The sequence below is a fragment of the Ceratotherium simum genome, chromosome 40 (genome assembly GCF_057802395.1).
Source record: "Ceratotherium simum simum isolate JZ-2026a chromosome 40, ASM5780239v1, whole genome shotgun sequence".
Classification (NCBI taxonomy): Eukaryota; Metazoa; Chordata; class Mammalia; order Perissodactyla; family Rhinocerotidae; genus Ceratotherium; species Ceratotherium simum.
The window spans coordinates 275178-302485 of NC_141939.1; the positions used below are offsets into that span (position 1 = coordinate 275178).

A 27308-nucleotide genomic window follows, 5' to 3' on the forward strand; every position below is an offset into this window, starting at 1 on the left:
ACCTGAGGGCCCCCGCGTACCGCCCCCGCCCCAGACTCAGAGAGGAGCCTGGCCTGCCTGCCCCAGCGCCCTGCCCGCACCCTCCCCGCATCTCATGGCTTGGTTTGTGCATGTTCCCACCCCATCATCTCACACCCCTCTCTCCTTGTTGTCTCCCTCCCTCCGGCAGATCCTCATTCACCCTTCGCCATAAAGCAGGAAACCCCCGAGGTGTCCAGTTCTAGCTCCACCCCTTCCTCTTTATCTAGCTCCGCCTTTTTGGATCTGCAGCAAGTCGGCTCCGGGGTCCCAGCCGGTGCCTCGGTCCCGCCCTTCAATGCCTTTCCCCATGCTGCCTCCGTGTACGGGCAGTTCACGGGCCAGGCCCTCCTCTCAGGTACGACAGGGAGGTCCCGGGCCCTGCAGCTATCGCGGGGGCGGGAGGGGGGTTCCTCAGGGCCGGCCGCCAGTCCCCTGGTTTGGGTCCAGCCCACTCTCTGGTCCCCAGCCCTGTTCACCATCACCCTATTCCCTTATTCCTCTGGCAGCTTTGGGAGGTGCCAAGATGCGATTCTCCATGCAGGCAAGTCAGGTCGTGGGAGGGGCAGGCACTCTGGGGGTGCCCAGAAGTGGGGTGCCTAGCAGACTTCCAGCACCTGGCCCCAAGGCCCCATGGAAAACAGGAACCCTAAGGCCAGGAGCCAGGCCCTGTAAAGCAGTGAACCCTTGGTCTGGGTAAAAAATAAAAAAGAAAGGAAAATAGAAAACTTTGGAGGGAGAGAGGCCTTGGCTTTTTGAGCCAAGTTCTAAAGAAGACAGAGGGTCAGTCCCAGTTGGGTCTCCATAGTGTAGCTCTCCTTGTAGCAGCTTAACAGCATCACCCTTGGAGGACACTCAAGCAGAGTGACTCACCAACCTGAGAGATGGGGGACCAGGGGGACCTCCATCAGGAACCTCATCGGCCTCAAGACATTTAAAGCTGGAAGTGCCTTGGGGGCATCTAGACTAAATCTCACCTTATGATTCCTTACTGATGGGAAAGAGGCCCCTGGAGAAGGGCCTGGCCAAGGTCTGCACAGGCCTATGGTTCTTGGCAGGGTGTACTTCCTGGCTCCGCCTGTGTGCACACTGTGGGTCAGATCTCGGCAGAGCTGGGGCTGTTTGGCAGAAAGACATTTCAGCCCCCTGAGCAGCAGCTGAAAGAGTTGAGGGTGTCTGGCTTGGGCAGGAGAAGGCCTGAGGTGGAGTGAGGGTGGGGGGCAGAGACCCATAACAGTCTTCCCATGTCAGAAGGGCTTCCGCAGAGATGAGACTATTTTACATGTGGACCCAAGGCATTAAGCCAGGACCCATGGAGGAAGGCAGATTGGGCCAGCCCTTCTGGACCACTGGTTTTCAAACTTGTTGGGCATCGCAACACTGACTTGAAATGAAAGCTTTACGGAAACCAGGTATCCAAACCAGACAAATGAAGAGCTGCTCTGTTTGAAGTAGGGCCTCTGCCCATGAAAGCCCTTGGACTTGAAAACCACTGCACCAGAAGAAGACCTCTACCTGCCCAGAGGGACCACAAGGTCATCTTATTCAAGTTTATCAAACCTTTCTTATAACTGACTCTACGTTTTCTGTCTGTCGGGCACCTAGGATTTTTTTTCTCTGTGCATCCCTGCATCTACTGTGGGAGGTCATCTTGGAAGGGGTGACTGCAGGGGTAAAGGGTTAATAAAGGAAGCCTAGTGTGTGGGCAGAGAGGCAGTGTTTAAGGGTCTGAAGCAAAGAAGAAAATGTTGACTCAAGAGTTCGGAATTTCAAAAGAGGGTGAAGTCAGTGGAGATGGGTCATTTGTTTTGACCAAAATGATTAAAGGAGAAAAATCTGTGAGCTGAGTGGAGTGATGTCAGCCAGAGACAATGGCATGGGAGAGGGGAGGGGAGGGAGAGCAGAAGAGGCCCACCTCCACTGGGGGAGGCCTGGCCCAGTCATTGGGCAGGCCTGCCTGTCTCATGTGAAGGCAGGCAGGGCCAGGAGGGTGGCACTAGGCAGGTAAGGGATGAGGGTGTGTGTGAAACGTGTGATGATGGGGAGCTCTTCACTTTCTGTGTGAGCCATGGAGAGGCTTGACAGGGCCAGCTGAGTGGAGAGGGAAGGACAGATGGCAGTGGGAAGCAGAAGTGTCAGAGCACAGCCCTGGCTGGTGTCATGAAGTGTAGGTGGAACAGCCCAGGGCAAACTCCCTGCCCCAAAGTCCCCACACTTTCTCCCCTCCCCATCGCCCTTGTAGGGCTTCAAGCGCCCCTGTCAACGTGCAATCAAATCATGGGTGACACTTCCAACTTCTCTCAGCTCTTAGTTTAGCAGACCTACCCACCCTCCAGACCAGCTGCAGAAGCGGGAGGTCATCCACACCGTGGGGCAAAGCCGCGGCAGCAGATACCCAGTGGTTATGCAGGCAGCAGGCAGCAAATACGCAGCATCAGCATGTCCTTCAGGCAGGTGGCCCCCGAGCCAGGTCCAGCTGATGCTGAAGTGCAGGTTGTGACCCCCGTGAAGGCCGATGGCTGACCACAGGGCCCAGCCAGGGGGTTGGAGATGCAGCACAGAGGCAGGGGCTCTGGGAAGAGCAAGCAGTGCCCAGGCTTGGAGGGGCTGGGGGCAGGCAGGGTGCTAAGAGCAGGAAATAAGTCAGGGCTGCGGTTCACAGAGCTGGGCCAGCCCTGTGGCTCAGGCCTGTGATGGCTGGTGTCCATGCTGAGCCCAGGGTGCTGGCCTGAGCTCATTAAAGACTGTCCACCTTTAGCCTCTGGTCGAGCCTCTGGACCTAAATACCTACCGTGTGGCTGAGTGATGGTGAGCGGGCTGGGAGGACACAGCAGGGAGAAGGAAGGTGAGGAGGGGAGCAATCTCAAGAGTATGGGAGGCTGGAAACCTATTCAAGGGAGGAAGAGGTGAGTTTGAAGGAAAGGAAAGGAAGCCAAGACTAAATTACTGCCAGGTCATGCCGCAGACAGAGGAGAGGAGGGAGGACCAGGTGAGTTGTCATTCCATAATCAGCTCAGCCCTCACCTACAGCAACCCCCTGGCTCTCCTCCTCTGAGTGGCTTCCTAAGGACCCTCCCTGCCATTTCCTGCATCGTCTTTGTCTGCTTCACTGAGTCTCCCAGCCCAGCCCCTCTGACAGAGCAAGTTCCAGGGTGACTGTCCTGGGTCTCAGCTTCCCCTTAATCCGCCAAGAAAGAAGAACCTCAGGGTTTGAGGAGCAGTGGGATTGCCCCTAATATTCCTCCCAGTTCCCTTCAGATGCCCCAGTCTGGGGTCCCAACACACTGGCCAAGAGCAATATCCAGGCTGCCCTTGTCCTGGCTGTTCCAGGGCTGACTCCAGCTCAGCTGATGAGAAAGCTTCGAGTTGGGAGCTTATCATCAAAGGGTCTGTTACCCGCCTCCATCCTTTTGTGCAAAATTATATTTAGTCCTGCCAAAGAGATTTCTGGATTGCCATAAATTCTCCTTGCTATCGGAACAAGATAAGGAATTGAAAAGGGGTCGCATAGAGGGCAGACATCAAAGGGACAAATAAAATTGTCTGAAATCACCTCTACCCTCTGAATTCCTCCAAGTCATGGTGTTCTGATCCTGGTCTCTACCAATACTTAGAATATTTACCAATATTTATGGGGTGCTACTGTTTTCTTATAGAACCCCACTTCACAGCCAGTTAACGTGGACCCACGCCTATGTCAACTTTTTAAAATTAGGGCTATTTTGGAAGAATATTTGAATGCAGAGGAGACGGAATTACAAACCAAAGATAAACTTATGGTGAAGAGCCTTAAAAATAAGTAAGTCAAGGGGCCAGCCCGGTGGCATAGCGGTTAAGTGTGTATGCCCCGCTGTGGCGTCCCGGGGTTCACAGGTTCGGATCCTGGGCACGCACCGACGCACCGCTTGTCAAGCCATGCTGTGGCGGCATCCCATATATAGTAGAGTAAGATGGGCACGGATGTTAGCCCAGGGCCAATCTTCCTTGGCAAAAAGAGGAGGAGTGGCATCAGATGTTAGCTCAGAGCTGATCTTCCTCACACAAAAAAAATAATATAAAAAATATAAATAAAGAAAAAAAATAAGTCAATAAAAGAGCATGGTTAGACCCTGATGGAGTGCCTCCACCTCATGGCTTCTGTGGTTTCATTTCTAAGAAGGTTTACAAGTTCTTGGCTTTTTGGAAGAAACCACATATTTAAGGAATTGAAGCAAAGAGTTTGTGAGACTGATAGGAGAGTTGAAGGTACCCTAGTCTGGGTGAGGGCTGTTCTGAAGAATTTGATTCAGAAACCTCTGCCCCACTGGGAGAAAATAAGGTGGCTAAGGGGAGACAAAGATTAAAATCTCAGAATACAGGGGAGTGAGGCTGATGAATTCTGTTTCTAAGAGCAGTTTGGGGGCTAGTTAAATCGTGGTGTAAGAGGAGCACGTGCCCTGGTGCTCTGCCCACGGAGCTGCAAAGCTCAGGAAGCAGTTGGGTCAGGTGATGTAAAGGGACAGGATGAGAGCAGGAGGAAGGGGAGTGTGGGACCACAGGGCTCCAGGGCCGGAAGGAGCCCTGGAGCGTACCTAGGCCAGCCCTGGTGGCCAAGAGCCGAAACTTACCCCCCCACCCTCAACCCCAATCATGGTAGACATAGATGCAGCCTCAGAATCCTTCTAACACGGTGCACCAGGAAGTCCCTACCAATCAGTCAAGTAGTATCTCTCCTCTCTCTCTCTCCCTCCCCCCTCCCCCTCTCCCCTCTCACCGTCCCTCTCTCTCTCTCTCTCTCTCTCTCTCTCTCCCTCTCCCTCCCCCTCCCTCTCCCTCCCTCCCTCCCCCTCTCCCCTCTCTCCCCATTCCTCTCTCTCTCTCCCTCTCCCTCACCCTCTACCCCTCTCCCCTCCCTCTCTCCCTCCCCTCTACCCCTCTCCCCTCCCTCTCTCTCTCCCCCTCCCCCTCTCCCCTCCCTCTCTCTCTCTCTCTCCCTCCCTCTCTCGCCCTCTCTCCCTCTCTCCCCATCCCTCTCTCTCTTTCCTTCTCCCTCTGTCCCTCCTGTCCCTCTCCCTCCCCCATTCTCACTCTCTCTCCCTCCCTCCCTCCCCTCTCTCCCTCTCCCCTCTCTCCCCATCCCTCTCTCTCTCTCTGTCCCTCTATCCCTCCCCATCTGCCCCTCTCCCCTGTCCCCCTCTCTCTCTCCCTCTCTCCCTCTCTCTCCCTCTCTCTCCTCTCTCCCTCTCCCCTCTCTCCCCTCCCTCTCTCTCTGTCCCTCTCTCCCTCCCCTCTTCCCCTCTCCCCTGTCTCCCTCTTCCCTCTCTCCCCTCTCTTCCTCTCTGCCTCTCTCCCCTGTCCCTCTCTCTCTCTCCCTCCCTCCCTCCCCCTCTCCCTCTCTCCCTGTCCCTCCCTATCTCTCCCACACACTCTCTCTCTCTCCCTCCCTCCCTCTCCCTCTCCCTCTCCCTCTCTCTCTCAGGGAGGAGGAAATAGGCTGGGAAGAGGAAAGGGGGAAGGCATCAGGCCTGAATGAGCCACCACCTTCTTCCATCTCTCTCCTACACATGCCACCTGCCCACCCTCTATACTCCTCCTGCCCTGACAGACGTCATGTGGTTCCTGCCCTCTCATGGGCTCCGGTGCCTGACCAGGTGCTTCATCCAAGGGCCAAGGGGGCTGAGTCTGAAAGCCGATCCTATGACCGGCTTCTTCTTCCAAGAAAGATCTGATTTGACCTTGGTATATCCTCTGCATCCTTCTCCCTCTACTTCTAAATATACTAAAATGCCCTTTCTCACCTGCATTTCTAACCCCTCATTTGTTCAGACCCTGGGTTAAGTGAACTGAACCCACCTGTAGAATTCCAGTGGGTTCCACTCTGGTCCAGCACCAACCACAGCTGGACATTGTACTAAAACAAATTAGGAGGTGTGTTCATTTTTACCGAAACCTTCACAGTTTTAAATAACGAACACTGATCGCCCACTTCAAATAGGATTTATTCTATAAGGATTCCCTCGACATGTAACTTTATAGAATGTGTCCATTGCACTAATCAATGTACACCTGTAGCATGAAACTCTGGCTTTGAATTACGTTGATAACATCATAGTGATAGTAATTAGTTACATAAGGCTGCTCTTCTTTTTTTTTCCCGTTTTGCATGTGAATAAACTGAGGCTTGGGGCACATGGGCAGCTGTTCTAAGGGCACTCAGAAAATTAGCAATAGCAGCAGGATAAGGACCCAGGTCCTCTGATTCCTAGACCCTTCCCTCCAGAGGAAGGGCACACGTCCAGGAGGCTTGCTCTTGTTTGTTGACCCCTTAGGCTTGGCTCCAAATGCCCGTCCCAGCCCATGCCCCGTCTTGACTTAGTGCCTTGCCTTGCAAATTTAGCATTCTTGCTTGCTACTGTTCCCCATGTGCTCAGAAAAGTGCCTAGAACATCGTGCTTACTCAATAAGTGTTTGTTAAATGAATGAATTGTCTTCAGAGAATCTCCAGAAAGAGAAGTAGGAAGGAGTTAGTCACTGTGGTATTGACAACTTATAGGGTTCCATGGGACATATCCTTCCCTTCCATCATTACTAGGCACGCCCTGAATTATGAAGGACCTCAGGGGGACTGATGGGAGGAAAGTTGGACAAGCAGTGATGTAGAGGGCATGGACTTGGTAAGTTGGTTGCCAGGGGCTCACAGGGGCCCACTTAAGTTCTGGGAGGAAAAGCAGCCTCCAGTGTGGAAGAGGCAGAGGCATTTGCATAAAGTCGTCATGATCTAAGGCAGTGTTTCTCAGCCAGGGGTGATTTTGCCCCCTGGGAACATCTGGCAACATCTGGAGACATTTTTGGTTTGTCACACTGAGTGGGAACTGCTACTGGTATCTCGTGGGTAGAGACTAGGGATGCTGCTGAATATCCTGTAATACACAAGACAGCCCCTCCCAAAGAATTATCCACCCCAAATGCCAATAGAAACCCTGTAAACCTCACCAAGAACTATGACGACCAAATAATTCATCATTCAAACTGGGCCATTTTGAGAGTGAAGTAGGCATTATTAATAAATACACTAGATCTGTCCTGGTGGTCGTAACTGGGGCAGACCTGGGCAAATTAGGATGTATTATCACCTTGCCAAGAATCCTTGGGTGATGGAGAGTCTGATCTGGGCCTGCGGGACCCAGGGGCAGTGGAAGATGGGGCCTGGGTAAAAGATGTGGTTGTTGGCACGTGGTGTAGATGGAGAGAAACTCGCCAGGTTAGGCCGGGTCTCCAAAATGGGAAGGTTTAACTTACTGATGTAGAGAAGAGGTGGAGCCAGGGAAATTGGGACTTCACTGAGCTGCCTCAGTGTTACCAAGGCAAGAGTATTACCCACAAATTGTAGATAAACAAAGAGAGATGGGTGTCTATTTTGCTGAAAATGGTTCTTTTCAGGGATGGAATTGACAGATGTGTGGTTCATGGTCATGTGTAAATGCTAAGTATCTCTCCGCCCACGTCTCCTTTCTAGGTCAGGGATAGTCAGTAAGTTTCGTGTCCTGTCCAGCTCTGATAGGTTGTATCCACCTGGAAGGCCAGGTTGAGGAGTGGGTACCCCCTCTCTGGCTCAGTGGAAAAGAGTGCAGTGATTGATTAGCAATGTCTGCCACAGGTCCAAAAAAGAATAGTGATGGGCCAACAGGCCACACCTATGCTGTCCCTTTATAGAGCCTTGTTCATGGTTCTCCTCAGACCTGGGGCTGAAAGGGATGTGAGCTTTGGATCCAGTGGCTTCTAATGTATTTATTTAGGCCAGCTGTGCCCACTGCTATGCTGGATGCCCTGGGGCATAAGGAAGACTCAGAAGACATAGCCCCCAGCCTCCCTCCAATATTATGACATACTTATGGATTAATAAGATTCATGTAAATAAAATCATTGAAGAACAATACAGGACTGCAATAACAAGTGCTCCCTGCATGGGGGAGCCTGTGTCCTGTAGAAGGCCAGACAGAGAGAAGAATTTGGGCACAGAGGAGGGAGGAAGTGGGTTTGGAGAACGGCTTTGGAAAGAGTGGGCATGGCATGAGGGAAGACTTGCTGAGCCTCAGGGGAGCAAGACAGTAAGTACGGGAGCCCACTATGGCCCAAGTGATGACTGCTTGCTGTATTTTTCCAGGGCGAGAGATGGTGGGGCCCACGCTGCCCGGATACCCACCCCACATCCCCACCAGTGGACAGGGCAGTTATGCCTCTTCTGCCATCGCAGGCATGGTGGCAGGTAAGGGGAGGGGTTGGGCAGGAGGGGGAGCATTGCAAAGAGGAAGTGTTGGCCAAAGGTGCAGCAGGAGGGGACAAGAGGTAGGGTGTGTCCCATGCATAGACTTCCCAAAGGGCATTGAAGGATGGACCGAAGGGTGCGTCTTCTTGTAAATGCCTGGAGAAAAGACTTCAGTGCGGTCCTGGCTCCTTAGCTCTCCCCAGCTAAGCCTCCTTCTTCCCAGATGCTCCCACATTACCCACCATGATGATAAGGGAGGGGCTGAGACACACCGGTGTTCAAATCCAAGCTTTACCACTTCTTCCACTGATTCGGAGAGGCTTGATGGAGAGCATGCTAGGGGCAAGCAGAACACTGTGAGCTCAACATAAGCCTGGCCCTTTAGCAACCTATGGTCTCCCAGTTATTTAACTCTGGTGAATCTTGGTTTAACCTTTCCGTGAAATCTGAATATGAATGGTGTTGGTGATGAGGATGATGAAGATGGTTGAAATAGATCCTCCTTCGCACCCCACACTCAGTCGACCCTGTGTGGCCAAGACCAATGTTCTAGGTACTCCAAAGGTACTTTAGAGTGTGAGATGGCTCTGGGAGTATTTCTCCATCATCATTTGGACCGTCCTGGAATTCTGACTGCCAGTCGTTTGGGTTTCTTTTTCTACCAACGTGATCTTCACCCAGTGGTGACCCGGAGTGTCTAGGTCTGGACAAGTGAGGAGGACGATGAGAATTTCTTTGGGCAAGTCTCACTTTTTTCCTCTAGGAAGGACTCAAGGATGGAGAGGGTAGAATTGAGCTATTTCCACTGCCCAGGGAGGCCTGAGGACCTGGAGCTTCTGGAAGGGGCTCTGAATCAGGGCATCTGTAACCCTCATGCCAGCCCTGGGTCAGCCTCCCTGGCTCTGACCCCAGGGACTTAGCGCATTCACCCAGGCCTCCTTCCTTCCCTCCCTGGCAGAGGTTGTTCTCTGCCAGCCACCCATTCTGGGTGTCCTGTGCTGAGGCAGGTGGGCTGGGCTCTCCTGGGCAGAAGGAAGGGAGGGTGAAGAGAGGGGGGTGAGGAGGCTCTGTGCTTCCTGGGAACCTGCTGAGCTGGCACTTGTTGCTGCCTGGTTACCGTGGCGATGTGCTTAATGCAGCGTTGAAAATACAGAATACTGACTCCTCTCTCCCTCCTGGCCCCAAACTCCCTCCCTCCCTCCCTTCCTCTTCTGGAGCGTGAAATGAGATTGGTCAAGATAAAAAAGGAAAAGATTCGGTTATTTTTTTAAGAGTGTGGATAATGGGGCCTCTCAATCAAAATCCCAGGCTCCAGTTGGCTCCCCCCATCCCCCTTCCAACCTCTCCACCTTCCCCTGCCGCCTGCTTAGAGGAGGAGGAAGAAGTGTAAAGCACAGGGCTTTTCTCTTAATTATGAATCATTCCCCGGGGGCAGGCCCAGGGCAAGGGGTTTCTGGGGCCCAGAGTCTGGCCTGTGAGGTAGTTGGAAGGCTTGGGCCTCTCATCAAAGGCCCCCAGGTTATTTCCAGCAAGACCTCATCCTGAATGGATGTTGTGGAAAAAGAAAAAAATAGCACAACTACAGTATCCACTGCAAGTGAATTGCAAAAGGGAGGGGGCTTGCCTTGCAAGGAAGATGGGCTCCCAATAAGTTACATGCAAATCAGTTTTCAGAAAATGCAGTCCTATTTAAATGTGTCAGCTGGTTCCTAGGAACTCAATGGCGCAACTGAATTCTTAAGGAATTTGTTTTGTAGAAAAATTATTTGTCCATCTCTTACCAGTGTCCTCAATCTCCCAGTTGACTGAATGAGGACTCCTTCCATTAAAATCGATATACCTTCATTGAGAAACTACTATGTACTAGGCACATGGTAAATGCTTAAAGCAAGGCATGCCAATAACATTCTTTAGTCAACTGTGGAAGGAAGAAAGCAATCAGTTATTATGTACTTCTGTGTACCTGGCCATTCATAGATATAACTTTATTTCTCATTTAATCCTCACCATAAGACTGGGAGGCTGGTTTTATGCTGGTTTCACATAGATAAGGAAACAAGCATAGAAAAGCATAGTGGTGTTCTCAGGGTCATAACCATACCAACCGGCCAAATTGTTCAAACACAGGTCTTTGGATTTCAAATCTAGGCCTCTTTCTACTACTCCACACTGCCTCCCACTGTACCAGAAATAGACACAAGCTATAGGAGAGCGACAGAGGAGCAGGAGCAGGACACAGATCTCTCTTGTCCATTCATCTTCTGTTTTGCCTTCTAATCGTTGTTGTTGTTGTTCCTGTCCCGTTAACACAGTTAATGACCCTAGCACCAGTTCTGGAGCTGAACTGACAGCTCCAGATAGATGGATCCATCCATCCGTCTATCCATCTTTCCATTCATTCATCTTTACATACATTTTTCAATACATCCATGCATCTTCTCACCCATCCTTCCATCCTTCCATTCTTCCGTTGTTCATCCTTCCATCCATCCCTCCTTCCGTCCATCCTTTCTTCCTTTCATCATCCATCAGCCATCCATCCATCCTTCTATCTATCCATCTATTCATCCATCCATCCTTCCATACATCCATCCTTCCAACATTCACCCTTTCATCCATCCTTGCATCTTTCCATCCATTCACTACTTTTTCACGTAACAAAATATTGGTTGAAAATCTACTCTGTGGGATGCTGGAGATCCAGCAATGAACAAGACAGGTGCCTCTATTCATGGAGCTTAAAACCTAACAGTGGAGGGCTGGCCCCGTGGCTTAGCGGTTAAGTGCGCGCGCTTCGCTACTGGCGGCCTGGGGTTCGGATGCCAGGCGTGCACTGACGCACCGCTTCTCCGGCCATGCTGAGGCCGCGTCCCACATACACCAACTAGAAGAATGTGCAACTATGACATACAACTATCTACTGGGACGTTGGGGGAAAAAAGGAGGAGGATTGGCAATAGATGTTAGCGCAGAGCCAGTCTTCCTCAGCAAAAAGAGGAGGATTGGCATGGATGTTAGCTCAGAGCTGATGTTCCTCACAAAGAAAAAAAAAAAAACCTAACGGTGGAAAAAAAGTACAGTAAATACGTCAACAAATGAATCAACGGGGTAATTTCAGACAGTGATAAGTGCTAGGAAGACAATAAAATGGGATGATGTAATAAAGAGCCACAGGGAGAGGAGATAACTACTTTAGATTGAATGATCAGGGGAGGCCTCTCTAAGAAGATGTTCAAAGTGGTCAGCCAAGTGATAAACTGGAGCAGACCATCCCCAGCCCAAAAGAACAGCAAGTGCAAAGGCCCCAAGGCAGGAACTAATTTAGCATGATCGCACACACGAAGAAGGTGAGTATATCCAAAAATACTGGGTGAGCAGGGAAAGAACTACAAAATGAGGAGATGTTGGTAGTGGCTGGGTCAAATTTTAAGACTACTTGGGCTGCTGGGAAATGGTTATAGACAGTTAGAGAGGAAACACAGAGACCAGTTAGGGAGTAGTAGTAGTTCACACAAGAGATGACAGTGGCTTGGGCTAGGAGGTGGCAGTGAAAAAGGAGAAAAGAGACACAGGATATATTTTATATATATTATATATATATATATATATATTTTGTGGAGGTGGTAGAACCAACAAAACTTGCTGGTGAATTAGGTGTAGAGATTCAAAAACAGAGGAAACAAGGATGACTCCTAGGTTTGGGGCTTGGGAAGCTGCACGATGCTGGTGGCAAGTATACTGGTGGGATACCAGGAGAGGAAGAGGTGGAGTGCTTGGTAGGTGGGAATCAAGAGTCTTGTTGGGCCACATTAGGACTGAAATGCCTCCTAGATGCCCAGTTTAGTAAGTCAGCAGGCACATGATATATGTCTGAAGTCAGGAAAGATTCCTGACTAAGGCATAAATTTCAGCCATTGTACAGAGCTGTTATTTAATGCCAAGGGATTAGACAAGATCACTAGACAAGAATGTGATGGAAAATCACAGAAGGCTCACAAACCAAGTTCTGAGGTTCTTCAACATTTAGAGGTCTAGCAGAGAAGGAACCAGCAAGGAGAGTGAGTAGGAAAGGCCAGTGGGTTGGGAAGCAAACCGTGAGAGTAGGCATCAGGCGACCCCAAAGGCATAGAGGGAGTGATGAGCTGAATCAAAGTGGGCTAAGAGGTTGAGGGGGTGGAGGACATAGAAGTGACCACTGGAATGATCGGGATAGAGGTTGTGGGGGTTTGAGGGGATCAGCATTGGCCTGATTGGAGGGGGATGAGGCGGTGAAGGCAGAGACCATGGAGCAGAGAAAGGGGCTGGTAGCTGGAGAGGGATGTGGGGTAGGAAGAGGATTTTTAAAAGAGAAGATAGCAGAGCATGTTCACCGGCTGAAGGGAGTGATGAATTAGAAGGGGAGAGATTGATGAAGCAGAAAAGAGAGGGGATAAATTGTAGGGCCGAGTCCTTGGAAAGGTGAGTGGGGAGGGATGCAGAGCAGAGGATGGGTTGGTCTTTCATGGGTGCAGGGACATTTCGTCTGCCATGGCTGCAGTGGGTTGACAGATCTGGTGGTGAGAAGATGCCGCCCCCAGGGGTATGCCACATCCTGAGCCCATCCCCTACCCCAACTTCCATGTGACTGAAGCAGATAGGTACTCGGTGAGTGTGTGTTTAGTAAATAAGTGTACGAGTGAGTGAGTACATGAACAAGTGACACAATGAGAGGGCAGACACATTGTGTTTCCCCCTCTCTTCCTCGTCCTTCAGAGCTGGCAGTGGTTGGCGTTGGGTGGGGCGGGATAAAGACACAGGGGCCCTTGCTGTGTAGCCAGTATAGAATCGGCCTCCTCCAAGGGTGCACTGAAACCAGGGAGATGTGGGGTACACCAGCAGTAAGAGGGGCACTTCGCCCTGTGGGATATAAGAAAGAGCACTGGAGTAGGAGCTGGGGGGCCGGGGGTCTAGTGCAGGCGCTGATTCCACGCGTGGCCTTGGGCAAATGTCTTTCCTTCTCTGGGGAGCAGTTTCTTCATTTGTGAAATAATGGTTGGCTGAGTTCATTTCTTAGTTTTCTTTCTTTTTTTTTTCTTTGCTCTTTTCCTCCCTCCCTCCTTTCCTGACATGTATTTCTTGTGTGCCTGATCTGTGTTAGACTTGGTCCCTGCCCTGAGGAACTCACTGTCTCGCTGCCAGTCGCTGACTCCCGACACAGGGAGCGCATTCAGTGGCCCCCGTCTACTTGCAGCTCCTACTTCTCCTCGCTTCCATCCCTCCTGCACAAATGCCTACTCCTCTGGCAAGATAGCAGCCCCCACTGACCCCCGTCCAGCCTTTAAAACTGGTTGAATGACTGATTTGAGCTTCCATTGCACTTTATTTTAGCACCTGCTTCATGGGAAAATAATAAAAGCTAGCATTTCTTGAGTGCTTTTTATATACCAAGCATGGTGCTAAGCATGTAATGTGTATTTAATCCTCACTAAAACCCCATGAGATAGGGACAATAATTTGCCCTATTTTACAGATGAGAAAACCAATGCTCAGAGAGGTTTAGTGACTGGTCCAAGGTTACACTGCTAGGAAGTGGGGAGCCAGGATTTGACTCCAGGCAGGCCAGCTCCAAGGCCAGGCGGTTTCAAGCCTCCCTTTCTGAGTCTGGGACGGAGACCAGGAGCCACAGAAGGCACTTAGCTCACAATGGCAAATGAGTTTCTGAAAGGCGGTGTGGACATTCTTCGGATCTCAGGGTTAGCGGCAACCTGGCTTTGTCGAGAGAATTGTCTCATAAGTGCATAAAGGCATTATCTGGAATTTAGGGTTAAGAGCCTCAAGGTCGGGTTCTGCTCTGCCCTTCACCAGTAGTGTGATGTGATGCAAACTGCTCAATCGTGCTGCTCTCCAGCCGCCCCTTCTACGAACTGGCGGTGTTGACGAGTGTTGGTAGGAGGGCTGTGAGAAGAAGGCGGCTCAGTGGGTGGGAAGGCGCTCTGCCAACTCGAAGCTCCCTACCGAGTACCAGTGGCAATGGTGGTGGTCAGCTTGGCTTTCTTGTTGTTATTTAAGGGAATGCTGAAGTAATTCTTTGGTAAATAATTCCTCTGGTAAAGCCAAGAATCCACTCACAGGAAGAGGTGATTTGATTTATTTTGTGTAAATTCACACACTGAGTTTCCTTGAAGTGGCAGACTTGGGATGGGATAACAAGCTCCTCAGAGCAAGTCCCGGGACACAGATTCTCCAAGAGGTCCGTGTCCTCCAGGGCCTCTTCCTCCTCTCCTCCCCTTAATCCGCAGCACTCCCCCCCCACCACACACACCCTGCCCTACAAACTCAGACCTGGGGAGGCTAACAGGTTTATACATCCTGATTCCTTCTATGACAGCTAACCTCCCTCATAGCCCTTCCAGAAAGGCTGTTGGCCCCTCCTGGAAAGGCCCCTCTGCAGAAGGTCCAGGCAGCAGGAGAAGCGGTTAGAAGCTGGGCCCTGGAGTCACAGCACAGCTTCCAAACCCCACCAAACCCTCTGGCTCTGTGAGCTTCTGCAGATCCCCAAGCCTCAGTTTCTTCATCTGGAAAATGGGCGTAATGATGCCATCCACCTCGTGGGGTTCCTGTGAGGGCTGAGCTTGTCAGGGCAGTGCCTCCAGTACCTGGTGAAAAAGGCACTGTCCGAAATGATGCAGGCCGAGGGGCCCCCAAAGGTTGATGGAGCGGCGTTGTGAGCTCCCACTGTCCCTGCCCTGGCTCCCCCCTACCCCAGACCTTCTCTTCCACCCTCAGCCGTACACTGGTGCCCTCCACCTCACAGCCTCTCACCTGTTTGCCTCCAACAGGAAGTGAATACTCTGGCAACGCCTACAGCCACACCCCCTACTCCTCCTACAGCGAGGCCTGGCGCTTCCCCAACTCCAGCTTGCTGAGTAAGTCGCTGTGGGGCAGCCTAGGCCCTTGCTGGGTGGGGCGGGGTAAGGGCCTAGGTTGGGCCAAGAGTTGTCTGAGAGACGGAGGGCCTGGGGAGACACGTGTCATTCGCAGTCCACGCAGGTCGAGGGAAGGCCGTGTGCCGGGTTGTTTAGGGGAAGAGGGCAGAAGCGAGAGACTTCCCTGCACCATTCTCCTCCTACTCCCCAAGGCCATGGCTATGAAATCTTTGTTTTGTCTAAGATTCAGGACTCGGGCCTTGGGAGGGCAAGAGTGGACTCCAGAAAAGTCTTAGAGTGGACTCCCTGCCTTCAGGGGCTTACAGTCCCACAGCAGCAGACACTGACGCAGCCGCCCTCCTGCCTGGGAGCCTGCTGATTGCAAAGAATGCCGTCCTGTTGCCCACATTCACATCTAAGTGGCTCACAACTACGTGTGATTCAGCACCAAAGCCCTTACACAGGAATCCTTTGTCCTACCACGTTCCTGATATTTGGCTTGTGATGTGGACAGATTCAGGGTTGAGGTCCAGAGAGTGAGCTGTGGGCTGCTTTTCACCCTCTCTCCCCTGGGGCCTGGGCTGGGTAGAGGAGCTTTTCAGGAAACCAAGCCCCATAAATGGGGAACTTGAGGAATCTCCCAGGGTCTCCTTGAGTGATGAACTTGAGGGTCTCAGAGCAAACCTGAGCCAGAGAGAAGCAGTGGTGCAAGTGTGGCTGGCCCCACGGGCACCATCGCAGGCCTGGCAGGACCTACCTCTCCTAGGATCCTCCTCTCCTCCCATGACCTTCTGGCATTCCAGAAATGACCGGGAGTGTAGCTGACCTGGGCTCTGTTTGCCAGATGGGTTCAACTCCAAGACACCCTTCTGTTCAGTTTAGCCAGGAAGGGTGAGGGCTCTGAGATGTGCCGGTGGCCATCTCCCTGCGGAGCCCCCCCAGGCTGCCCATCCTGCAGGTGTACAGAACCTCCCGTGGAGGCCCTCAAATGCACATTCTCCTTGACCAGTCAGGATTCTAATCCACCTAGTTCCTAAGAGGAAGATTCTCTGACCTCGGGCTGTTTGGGCAAGGCTGGGGAAGTGATCCCCCAATGTGCTTGGTTCTTCAGGGTTCGAGACGTAACTGCTGTCTGTTACCCTCTCGGTGAAACGAGGGTGTTGAAGGTCAAAGCAATGATGGGGGGAGGGGCAAGAAGCAATGGTTCTCATTCTGGCCAGAAACTCAAAGGTAAGGCCAGAGAAGGAGGAAATAGGGCCGGAGAGGAGTTAATCTTTGATGATCAGATAGGCCAGAGGGATAAATGATTAACTTGTGCTGTCTTAAAGGTTAGCCGATGCAGGGGAAAGCTATGGTGCAATTTCCCCTTCTGACCAGCAGTGTTGTTGTTATTTTTTTTAACTTGTTCAGGTTCCCCGTATTATTACAGTTCCACATCAAGGCCAAGTGCACCGCCCACCACTGCCACGGCCTTTGACCATCTGTAGTTGCCATGGGGACAGTGGGAGCCACTGAGCAACAGGAGGACTCGGCCTGGGACAGGCCCCAGAGAGTCACACAAAGGAATCTTTATTTATTACGTGAAAAATAACCACAAGTCCAGCATTGCGGCTCACTCCCTGTGTGGTTGATTTAATGAACCATGAAAGACAGGATGACTTTAGAGAAGGCCAAACTGTCCTCCAAGACTCCTTAATGAGGGGCAGGAGTCCCAGGGAGAGGGAACTGTCCCATTCTGAAAGAGACAAAATTGGAGGAGAAATGTGGCGAGAAGAAGGAACAGCCGAGGAGCTTGAGAGGGACGACACATGGGTCCCTCGATGGGCTTAGGGACGCACAAAGGCCCCTTTGTGGCTCTGTCATCAACACACTCTAGCAGTCATGGCTACTGTAGGCATTTCCGTCCAGCTCATGAGCCACAGCCGGGTGTGGAGCCTCCACCCCACAGCCACCCTGAGAGTCACCTCCCACCTGCCCCAGAGCTGAGGCTCTGGCTGGCCACCTTCTGGACTCAAGCTTCCTTGGCTCTTTCTGCATCTCCCTCTTGGCCATGGGCTGAGGGCTGGGTCGAGTCAACCAGAAGCTCCACCTAGTGGTCGACGGCCCTTCCTTTTGCCTGCTGCTGTGAATGTAGGAGCACACCTCCGGTTCTCCTGCCATGGATCACCCCTTTGGCAGCGGCCGTCAGCCAGCCCAGCCTATTACAGCTTGAGACAGACGTTCCGAAGGGTCCCTGGCTCCTGAGGGGTGAAGTGCAGCCCTGCCCAGGGCAGAACAAGGCAGAATTGCTGGAGACCCACTTCCCTCTCCCCGCAGCCCCTGCCAAGCCAAGTGTGCTTCCTGCAGCCCAAGACCACAGCAACCGAAGAGACCCTGAGGCAGCCCCCTGAAGCCAGCATCGGAGGTTCCCTCTCTGGCCCCCTGCAGCTCCTGCCCCCAAGGCCTGTCTGTAAATACTGTAAATGAAGCTCTGTTTGGGTCAAGCTTCCCTCTCTCCACCCCCAGACTTTGGCTTCTCAGTGAATTGTCTCCCTGCCATGTGGGCTTCTCTCCTGATGTTTCTTTCTTTTTTTTAAAGACAACCCACCATTGCCACATGACTCAATAAACCATTACTCTTCATCTCAGGCTTTGGGGTTGGCTGGGGAAGGAAGCACCCCGGGGTGGGGCTTTCTCCAGAGAACCTCCGAGCCTAGTGGCCAATGAGCTTACTTTGGGGCCAGGAGTTGAAAGGACCATCTACTGCCCAGGAGCCCGACCTAGATTCGCCCTCTGCCCTTAACAGATGTTTGACGCTGGGCAAACCACTTATCCCAAGCTGAGATTTCTCCAACTCTGAGTAAATGTGAGGAGAAAATCAGTACGTGGCACGGTGCAGGCCAATCGTAGACTCCCCACAAGTCGTTGCCGTTGTTATTAACAGGAAGCCAGAGAATCAGTGGGGAGGGTTGGTGAAAGATCCAGGAAGAGCTACAAACTGGAGCCCACCTGCACAGCTCCCCCCATGGTGTGAAGAGAGAAGACATTGACTGGGCTCTGCTGTGTGCCGGGTGCCGCGTGGAGGGCCTCACATAAATTAAGTTGTGATTAGCCCCATTTTACATATGGGGAAACTGAGGTTCAGAAAAAATGAGGTAACTTGCCCAAGGTAGGAAGTGGTACATTCAGTCAAGTCCTCTTACCTTAAGTCCAGCACTTTCACCCAATACCACAGGGCCCTCGTCAGGGATGCCATAGGGTTCTAGACCCAAGGGAGGTTCTCGGGCTGCCACTGCAGGTCTAATTTCCTTTGGTTTGGTTCTAAAGATTTGGCGAGACTGAGCAATAGACGGGCCTGGGGTGGCAGGGCCAGGAAGGGGTGAGGAGCCTGCGGGGACTTAGGACAACCCCCTTCTAAGAAATTTTAGCGAACAAGGGGGGAAATACAATAGTGACTGCAGGGGCTCTGCCCCCATTAGGGTTCTTGGCACACCAGGGGCTGTCTGGTGTCTGCGTGGACCCTCTCCATGTAAGACCCCGCTGGATCGAGGGGCAGGGCTCTGTAGCTGGATGCCCAGGTGGATGTCGACAGCTGGGCAGACAACAACTGGGGTTGAGTCAGATGGAAGAGAGGATTCCTCACCCCGCCCAGGGACTTCAAGGCTGAGTGGACAGAGGCTGGGAGATGGTATTCTTACTTCCCCGGTCCTCCCAAAGGAGAGACCAGGGATGCTCGCTGAGGATGGCTGAGAAGAGTGGAGCCATGGGGGGACCCTCCCACAGAGAAAACCGATCCCCGTCTCTTCTGAGGGGATCTGAGATGAGGCTCGTTTTTCAATAACAGGACTTCCCTCTAGCTACAAGCATGGCACCTGGAATGAATCCGAGGCTCCTCATGATCTCAGAACTCTGGGTTCCTGAGTGCCTCGAGACAAGCCCCACCTGGTTCTGGGGCTACAATGAACCCACCACCCAAGAATCACTTTGAGCCTGCAGAGCAAACCTTTGTATTCACAGCCAAAGCCCTCTCTGGGAACACTGGGTGCTCCTGGCAGGCCCTCTCCAACCTCTGAATGACAAAGGGACTCAGGCCATGCTTTTGATGCAGGCAACCATGGTTCAGAGCTCCCTTTCTCTGAGGTGAGCTGAGCATCGCAGGACACTGCCCAGAGCAGCTCGGAAAATAGTCATCTATGTATGGGGGAGAGAGATGACCTGAGGTGCCCCAGCATTGGGGGTGGTGCTGGGAGAAGTCCGGGTGGCACGTGAGGGGGGCACATGGGAGTGTGGGAGGCATCCAGGGGTGGCTGCGTGTGAAGCAGGGCTGGTTTACTGTGCTGCGGCGTCAGGGCCCTGGTTTCTCTGAGGGCGTGTGGGAGTAGTGTGTGTTGGCAGGAAAATTTGGGGTGAGGCCTGGGCCTGAGGCATTCGCAAAGTGGCAAAGGCCTAGCCTCACCCCCCCCCCATTGGGCACTGGAACAGTCCCTTTCACTGCCTGCGTGGAGAGGCCTCCTCAGCGTTCCAGGCCGCTCACCCTTCCTCCTCCAGTCCCCCCGCCCTCCTAGCACCGACCAGGCCGGCCCAGGGGACCTGGAGCTCACAGAGGTCCGCTTGGACCAGGCAGCCCCTGCAGGGCGGCGGTCTCCTGCTGGGACACAGAGCAGCTCCAACCCCCCCAGGCCCACCAAGTGGGGCAGAACCCCGCTTGTCTAAGGTGGGCTGGAGCTGCTGTGACCCTCTGGCCCCTACCCCAGGGCCTGCAGGGGTGGGGACAGGGGGCAGCTGGGAGCCCTGCCCCCAAGGCCAGCCCCCAGGGTGGTTCCCTCCCAGCTGCTCACTTCTCCAATATCCTTGCCATGACTTGTTACTAAAGAACATGTGTTTTCTGCCCTTCGTGTGCCAGGCGCACACGCAACCCTCGCAACAACCTCAGGCGAGAGGCGATACTGGCCACAGTCCACAGATGGGGCAGTGGGAGGCCAGAGAAGTTGGGAAGCTTGCTGAGGTTCCCCCTCTCCCACCTGCCCTCATCCTCCTCCTGCCGCCCTCTCCGAAATACACACTTTCCCCACGTCTATCAACCTAAGTCTTCCTTCGGCGACTCCTGACGTCCTTGTCTCTGGGGGTGGATGCAGGAGGAGGGGGCTGGAGACCTTGAGGCCCCCGGTCTGTGGGCCTGAGCTTCAGGAGTAGGGGGGCCATTGGGGATTGGGGCTCCCTCCCCGGCCCTCCTTCACTCCCTACTTAACTGTCCTCCCTGCCCTCCCTCCTCCTCAGAAGTTATAATAACCCTTCACATCGGCTTCGTTTCTTGGTTTATCAAGCTCAGTGGCATCCATTTTTCTCTCTGATTGGGAACATTGGCCCTGTGTTGCACTTGGGGAAACCGAGAGCAAGAGCTGACTTTTTCAAGGTCATTCAGAGGAGATGGGACCACAGCCTGACCCCTGATCTAAGGCCTCGAATATCTGGAGGTGGCCAGGCTTCTGCAGAGACCTCAATCGCCCATCACCACTTTGGTGGGGGACAGAGTCACGTGGCCACTGGGTCACTGCCACACACTCCCAACTTGGCGAATAGTCCTGGATGAAAGGCCCAGAGGTCAGCCTGTAGGTAGAGAAGGAGCACTGGGGCTGGGCCGAGGAGTGCTGGGTTGGTCCTGAGCCCTAAGCCTCCCCTCCCCTAGGGCCACCCCTTAGCAGCCCCTCTCCAACCTTTAGAGTCATAAAGCATTTCCATCTGAAGGGGTCTGATTGTTCCTCTGCACCCCCCCACGCCCCCCCCCCCCAGTTTGTGTGCCACCCACTCACCAGGCTGAGCTGAGGTGTTTCTGGGGAGAGCACCGTCCCACAAAGGCCGCCTCTTCCCTCTCCTTCTCACCTCTTTCTCCTTCCTTTTCCACCTCTTTTAGTTTTTCATTCCAGTCCTGCCTCTGCTGAGTCCAAAGCAATTATTCCTCGTGCCACCATTTGAGAGACCTTTCTGTCTCCAGGGGGTGGACCCGTGAAGGGGGAAGTGAATGTTCAGGAAGGGCCTAGAGGTCCTGCATCGTGCTCAGGAAAGGCCCAGAAGCACCTGTCCTTCCTCTCTCCATCCCCTTCCCTTTTGGCTTCTTGCTCTTCTCATTACTTTCTTCTCTTCCTCTGGGTCTTTGGGGGACACCGATGCTGGAGGTCGTCATCTCCTGCTGGCAGACACCCATCCCCACCGCTCCCTGCTCGCACGACACACACACCTCCACATCTCTAAGCCCCTCAAACAGAACCAGGTGCCTGGCGTCCTGAACGAAGCTGGAGGAGGCAGGCAAGGCCGTCCCTGGCGAGTCCCCTCCCGGTCAGCCTCCTCCCCTGGACAACATCCTTTCTCCTACTCTTTCAAGGCAGCAAAGGTTAAGACCCAGCTGCGGAGAGATTTGGGGCAGGGCGGTGGGAAGTGGGGCTTTGGGTAGGGGGCGGTGGGGGCCCAGCTCCTCGCATCTGTGCCCGGTGGCAGCCGGCCAGGCTGTGGAGTGAAGCGCTGCCTGCGGCTCTCCCAGGGAAATGTGATTTCCCCTTGGGTGAAGCGGACTGTGCAGTGTGGAAATTGGCTCTTTTCTGAGCGCGCGGCGGCTGCTCTGGAGTCGGGCGGGCTGGGGCCTGCGGGAGGCCGTGCCGGCCCCTGGAGTGAGCCGGGAGCAGCCATGTGCTGAGAACTCATTAGGGATAAATCAAACCAGCAGCAGCATGAAGCCAGCACCCTCCCCGCACTGCGCCTCCCCTCCCCACCCGCCCCGAGACCCCCCGCTTCCCCTCCCCCTCCTTCTCCCCCTGTCGGGGAGCCCAAGCCCACATGCGTGCCCACCATCACACACGCTGCCCGAGCTCCAGGAGCCGGCCTGGAATGAGAGACGTGTTCATTTACGAATAAATTTTTGTTTCTCTGTTTCACGTTTGTTCGCTTTTTGGGGGTGAGGCGGCATTGGTAGCAATCTTGCCTAACGGCCCCAGGCCTGCCTGGGGCCTGGAGTGGGGACTCACATTCCCCCCCACCCCATCTTCCCCTGCCATCAAGCCCGCCTTTTCACACGCTGCCCCTGTCTCCTGGGCGACCCCAGAGTGGAGGCCCCAGCCACGGTTACCCCACACATATCCACCCAGGGAGACGAGAGCACCCGGTGGGCCCAGCCCAGAGAGCATCCCCAAAAGTTTCCTGTGGCCCAGTCTGCCTGATTGCTCCCCGCGGGACTTCACTGCAGCGAGAAAGAAATTGTCCATAAACGGATGAGCGTGGTCTGAATGGAAACTCATGTCCCCACCAAAGAGAACAAGGAAGAGAAGGAGAAAAGGGTGAGAAAGAAGGAGGGGACACAGCCTGGTGAAACCAGCTCTTGGTGGTGAGGGAAAGGGCCTGTTCCACCAGCCAACCTCAGGGCTCAATTTGTGGGGTTATTGGAGCCTGTGGGTTACTGTCATCATACCCAGGCCACGGGTCAGCACCTTTGTCCCCCGCCACCCGGCCCCCCAGGGAGAAAGTAACCAGTAATGTTGCTAAGGAGCCCAGGCCTGCGGGGTGGAGCTGTGACCCCACCCCTGTCACCTCCCATTGGTGACCCCAGGGGACGTGTCAGTCTCCTCAGCTGTAAAATGCATGGCTTGGGCCCGGACGATGTGTAGCTCTAACATTAAGATTCTATAGTCACCAGGTCGGTGAAAGGCATTTCGGGCCTCATCTGACTGGTTCAGGTATGAGGCCCTCTTTCTCCCAAATTCCTCAGGTAATTTTCCATCGGGCAAACACTGTGTTTCCATATTTGGAATCTGGTCTCTGTTTGGGGTGGGTGTGGGTGGCTTCTGGTGCCCCACCCACCCCAGGCACTGGGGTCCTGCCTCAGCTCGCTGAGCTGAAGCCAGCCGTCTAAAGGATTCCAGGCTAGGGCAGAAACTAGAGCCACAGTGAATATTCTCAATATACTCATTCGGAAGTCGTTCATGAACCACCTACTATGTGCCAGGCTCTGTGATAGGCACTTAGAAGAAAACAAGATCAACCCGATAGGATTATCTCACCGCTCCCCACCCCCCAAAAAAATCTCAGAGCTGAGAAGTAAGATTTTTACAAAAGTCACTACAGAGCAAGGTGGGAAAGAGGTGAAGGCCGCAAGAGAGGGGATACCAAGTGCTGTCAGGTTTCAGGTAATATTTGGAAAATCCCTCATGCCCCTCCCAGGCCCTTCTCTGGCTTCCCTATCTTCTCCAAGAAGCAGCCACGAGGAACACCAGCTGCAAACTCTCAACCTCAGGCCCACAAGTCAGACCTCTCTCCCTGGAAAAGGGCTATTCTCCTGTGCTTCTGTGTCCCAGGGAGGGACGAGCAGGGCGCTGGGCAAGAAGACTCAAAATGTAAGCATCCTTTCCCAAACACCCTCTCAGCCCACTCCAGCCACCGTCTGCCGGCCTCGCCCCAGCCTGGCTACCAGACAGAAGCCTGGAGCCGCCGGGCCTGGGCCTCTCTCAGAACTTCCTTGTTCCTACAGCGGGTGGAGAAGGGGGACGTGGGTGCCCAGGGCCTCAAAACAGACCAGAACCTGCCTCTCCCTGCACAGTCTTAGCTGGTCCCCCTTCTTCCCATCTCAGTGCCCCCTCAGCAGCCTGGGGCCAGCCCAGCTCCCTGATCTCAGGTCCAAGGAGCTGCAGGCAGGAGGGTCCTGGGTGGAGAGTGTGGGAAAAGAGGCCCAGCAGAGAACACATAGAGATGGAGCCACCACCTGGCTCTGAGTTCAGGTCTTTGGGTTCTTCCTCCTCATAAGCTCCAGCTCAGGGGTGGTGACAGTGATACCAGCCTTGGGGACAGTCCTCACCTCCGTGATTCCTTCCCCCCATGCGTATTTCCTCCCAGCTCTTCTTGGAGGATGGAGGGAGGTGCCTGTAGGGCCTGAAACACAATGATGGGGGGAGGAGAGGGAGTCACAGGAGGGGGAGCAGGTGCCTTCTCCCAGCAGCAGCCCAGGCTGGGGGTTGGGTGGGGGTGGGCCCAGACCCAGGCCGAGGCTCCGGGCCCATCTGAGCATGTCGCCTGCTAAGGAGGAGCGGAGGCGGGGGAGGGGAGGGCGGGGAGGTGAATAAATAATAGGAAATAAAACTTCATGAAGCAGAAAATAAAAGGCAGATTATACAGATGTGGCAATTTGAAGGATCATTGCCTCTGTCCTCTTTTTAACTGCTGCATCTGGAGTTTTGAAGCCGCTTATCCTCTCCCTCCCTCTGCCAGGTCCCCGCCTGGCTGGATGCCCTCCCAGGGCCAAGGCACGAGTGGGAACAGCACCTCCAAGGGCTCAGCCGGTGGCATTTCCTAGCACCACGCACGGCTGCCCAGCCTTGGATGAGCCTGCGGGGCAGGGGCGGTGGGTGAAAGGGCTGGGTGTTTCTGGGTGAAGTCCTGAGTGAGGTGTGGCTGTGGCTGTGTTCATGTGAGGAGGGAAGGTTGGTTATGGCGAGTGTGGACCGGGCAGGGATGACAGCAAGGAGCCTGGATGGTCAGGAACGGGGTGAGGCTTTGTGTCCGGCATGAAGAGGGGGACCCTTTGCTAAATGGGGTTTGGATGAGGGTTCGCTGGAGGATGAGATCTAAACCCCTGTATCATCGTGCAGGCAGCTTCCTTCTCATCTTCATCAAAATTCATTTGTTAAGCCTCAATTTGACACTGTGCCAGGTGCTATATAAACAGACATGGTCCCTGCCTTTAAGGAATTTCCAACCTAAGACACACACACACACTGACATTTTGTTTATTTTATTTTAAATATTAATGTATTCCCCACCGTGTTCCAGAGAGGATTTGAGACAGCTCACAGGAAATGCATGCAATAAATTAGTAAAATACAAATAAGAAAGAAAGCTTCGGGACCACAGAAAACACACTGTGTGGTATAGTGGGTCCTGAGTGGCCGCAGCTGAGCTGTCAATCGGCCCTGAGTCTTTTGGTGGCCAGGTGAAGGGGCTGCAGCGGTCACTTACCTAGCCTCTTTCACCAAACAAGGGAGTCATCGCTTCTCTGTCCATGTACCTGTCCATGGACCTCCTGGCCCATGTCACACCAGATGGGGACAAAGAGACCAGAAAACCAGAAGCTTCTACCTGACATGAAAGGTGAGGCAAAGACCCATCTGGCTCGAATCTCCTCATAATCCTGGTGTGTTGTCTTTCAAAGCAATGGACGAACCATCACAGAATCATTAATAGAGCAGCGGAGTCAGGAGGGGACAGGTTTAGGGAAGATGACACTAATTTCAGTCTCACGTGTAATAAGTAACACCTGTACAGAAATTTACCACTTCTAGGAAGATTTATTGAGTGGCCACGTCCTGCGGACAGTTAGAGCTCCAGGTCTGAAATTCACAGCAGAGGTCAGGGCTGGAGGTTTCCATTAGGAGGCTTTTCCCAGGAGCCATCCCGAAGGCCCTGCAGGCAGCCAGGCCTGATCTCTAAGGCTACACCTTGTGGAAAGGAGGAATTCAGGGGTGGAAGGAGCAAGCGGAGGATGGACAGAAAAAGAACATGCAAGAAAGAAGAAGAACCAGGAGAAGGCAGAGAGCTAGAAGCCCGGGGAGGATCAAGTTTTGAGATTTACATTTTTCAACTCTAAGTGTCAGGCCCTGGACAAGGCCCTGGGGACATAAGGGAAACCAACCCGCCCTATTCCCGCCCTTGGGAAGCTTATGTTCTACTGGGAGCAGAGAGACAAGATAGAAGAGGAGAGGACAGGAGGGGACGGCGATAGAAAGTGACAAACTTCCATGTGACAGAGAGTAACATGCAGGAGATGGCATCTGGACATCAGTGGGTTTTTCTCCCCTTCCCGGTCCTAGCAATACTCAGAATTTTTCAGCAGCTGGTCCCATCCCCAACACCCCCCATCTCAGAAGGTGGGCTCTGATTACCTTAAGCTCCTGGCCCTAGTGATTGGCTCAGAGATGGGCACATGGCCCAGGGTAGGCTGCTCTAAGAGACTCTATTCCTGGACTTGAGTTTGAAATTTCCAAGAAACAGATTCTCCCTGTGCTACATTTGCACCAAGAAGAGGGAGTCTTGGGAGCTCCTGGAGCCATCTTGGTACCATGAGGGTTGCTCCTGCCTCCTCGGCCTGGGAGATGGAGCCCTGAAGAGCAAGAGAGGAGTGGGGTCCTGGCTCAGTGTGGAGCCTGGATTAAGTCTCACCTGACCTGGACACAGACTGTCCAGTTATTGGAGCCAATCAACGCCCTTTTCTGCTAAAGGCCATTAGAGTTGAGGTTTGTTTACTTGCAACATCCAGGCAGAGGGAGAGCCGAGCGCAGAGGCCCAGCCTCAAAGCAGGACTCGCATGTTTGAGGACAGAACCTGAGCAAGAGCCCAGAGGCGGGGAGGGCGCATGAGGTAAGGCCAGTGAGGCCGTGTACTAATAGCTAACCTGCCCAGCTGTCCTCCTGCGCCAGGCATTGTTCTGAGATGTTTACGCGCATAATTTCACTTACTCCTCACCAGGACCCTGTGAGGTAAGTGGTGTTATTATCCCCATTTGATAGAGAAGCAAACCAAAGCACAAGAGGCTAAGTTAACTGGCCCGTGGTCAGACGAACGGGAAAGGGGCGGCTGGGACTCCATCCCAGGCAGGCCGACTCCGGGGCCTGGCTGCCCAGGCCAGATCCACGCTGGGCCTTCTACAGGGTCAGACGGGCCAGTGGGGTCAAAGGGCATTGAGAGGTGAGGGGATGAAGACTGAGAAGACACTGGATTTGATGATTGAGGGTCATCAGTGGCCCTCAGGGCGGCGTTTCAGGGAGGGTGGAGTGGAAGCCAATCGGCAAGGTGTGAATGGGAGCCAGGTATCCAATTGTTCTAACACCATTTTTTGAAAAGACCATCCTTTCTCCACTGAATTGCCTTTGCATCTTTGTTAAAAATCAGTTGTCCATATGTGCAACTATGACACATAACTATCTACTGGGGCTTTGGGGGAAAAAAAAAAGGAGGAGGATTGGCAATAGATGTTAGCTCAGAGCCAGTCTTCCTCAGCAAAGAAAAGAGGAGGATTAGCATGGATGTTAGCTCAGGGCTGATCTTCCTCACACACACACACACACACACAATCAGTTGTCCATAATTGTGTGGGTCTATTTCTGGCTATCTTTACACCAACGTCTATC

General features: G+C 53.3%; 1 protein-coding gene across 1 annotated transcript in view; it reads left to right on the plus strand.

Annotated features, from left to right (window-relative positions):
• Window positions 1–17790, plus strand: part of PAX8 (paired box 8) — a 60060-nt gene extending 42270 nt beyond the window's left edge. Inside the window, 4 exon segments of the mRNA XM_087426078.1 lie at window positions 170–376; window positions 8162–8263; window positions 15082–15168; window positions 16579–17790. Coding sequence (XP_087282204.1) covers window positions 170–376; window positions 8162–8263; window positions 15082–15168; window positions 16579–16655 — 473 coding nt within the window. The 3' untranslated portion in view covers window positions 16656–17790.
• Window positions 17791–27308: the final 9518 nt, after the last annotated feature.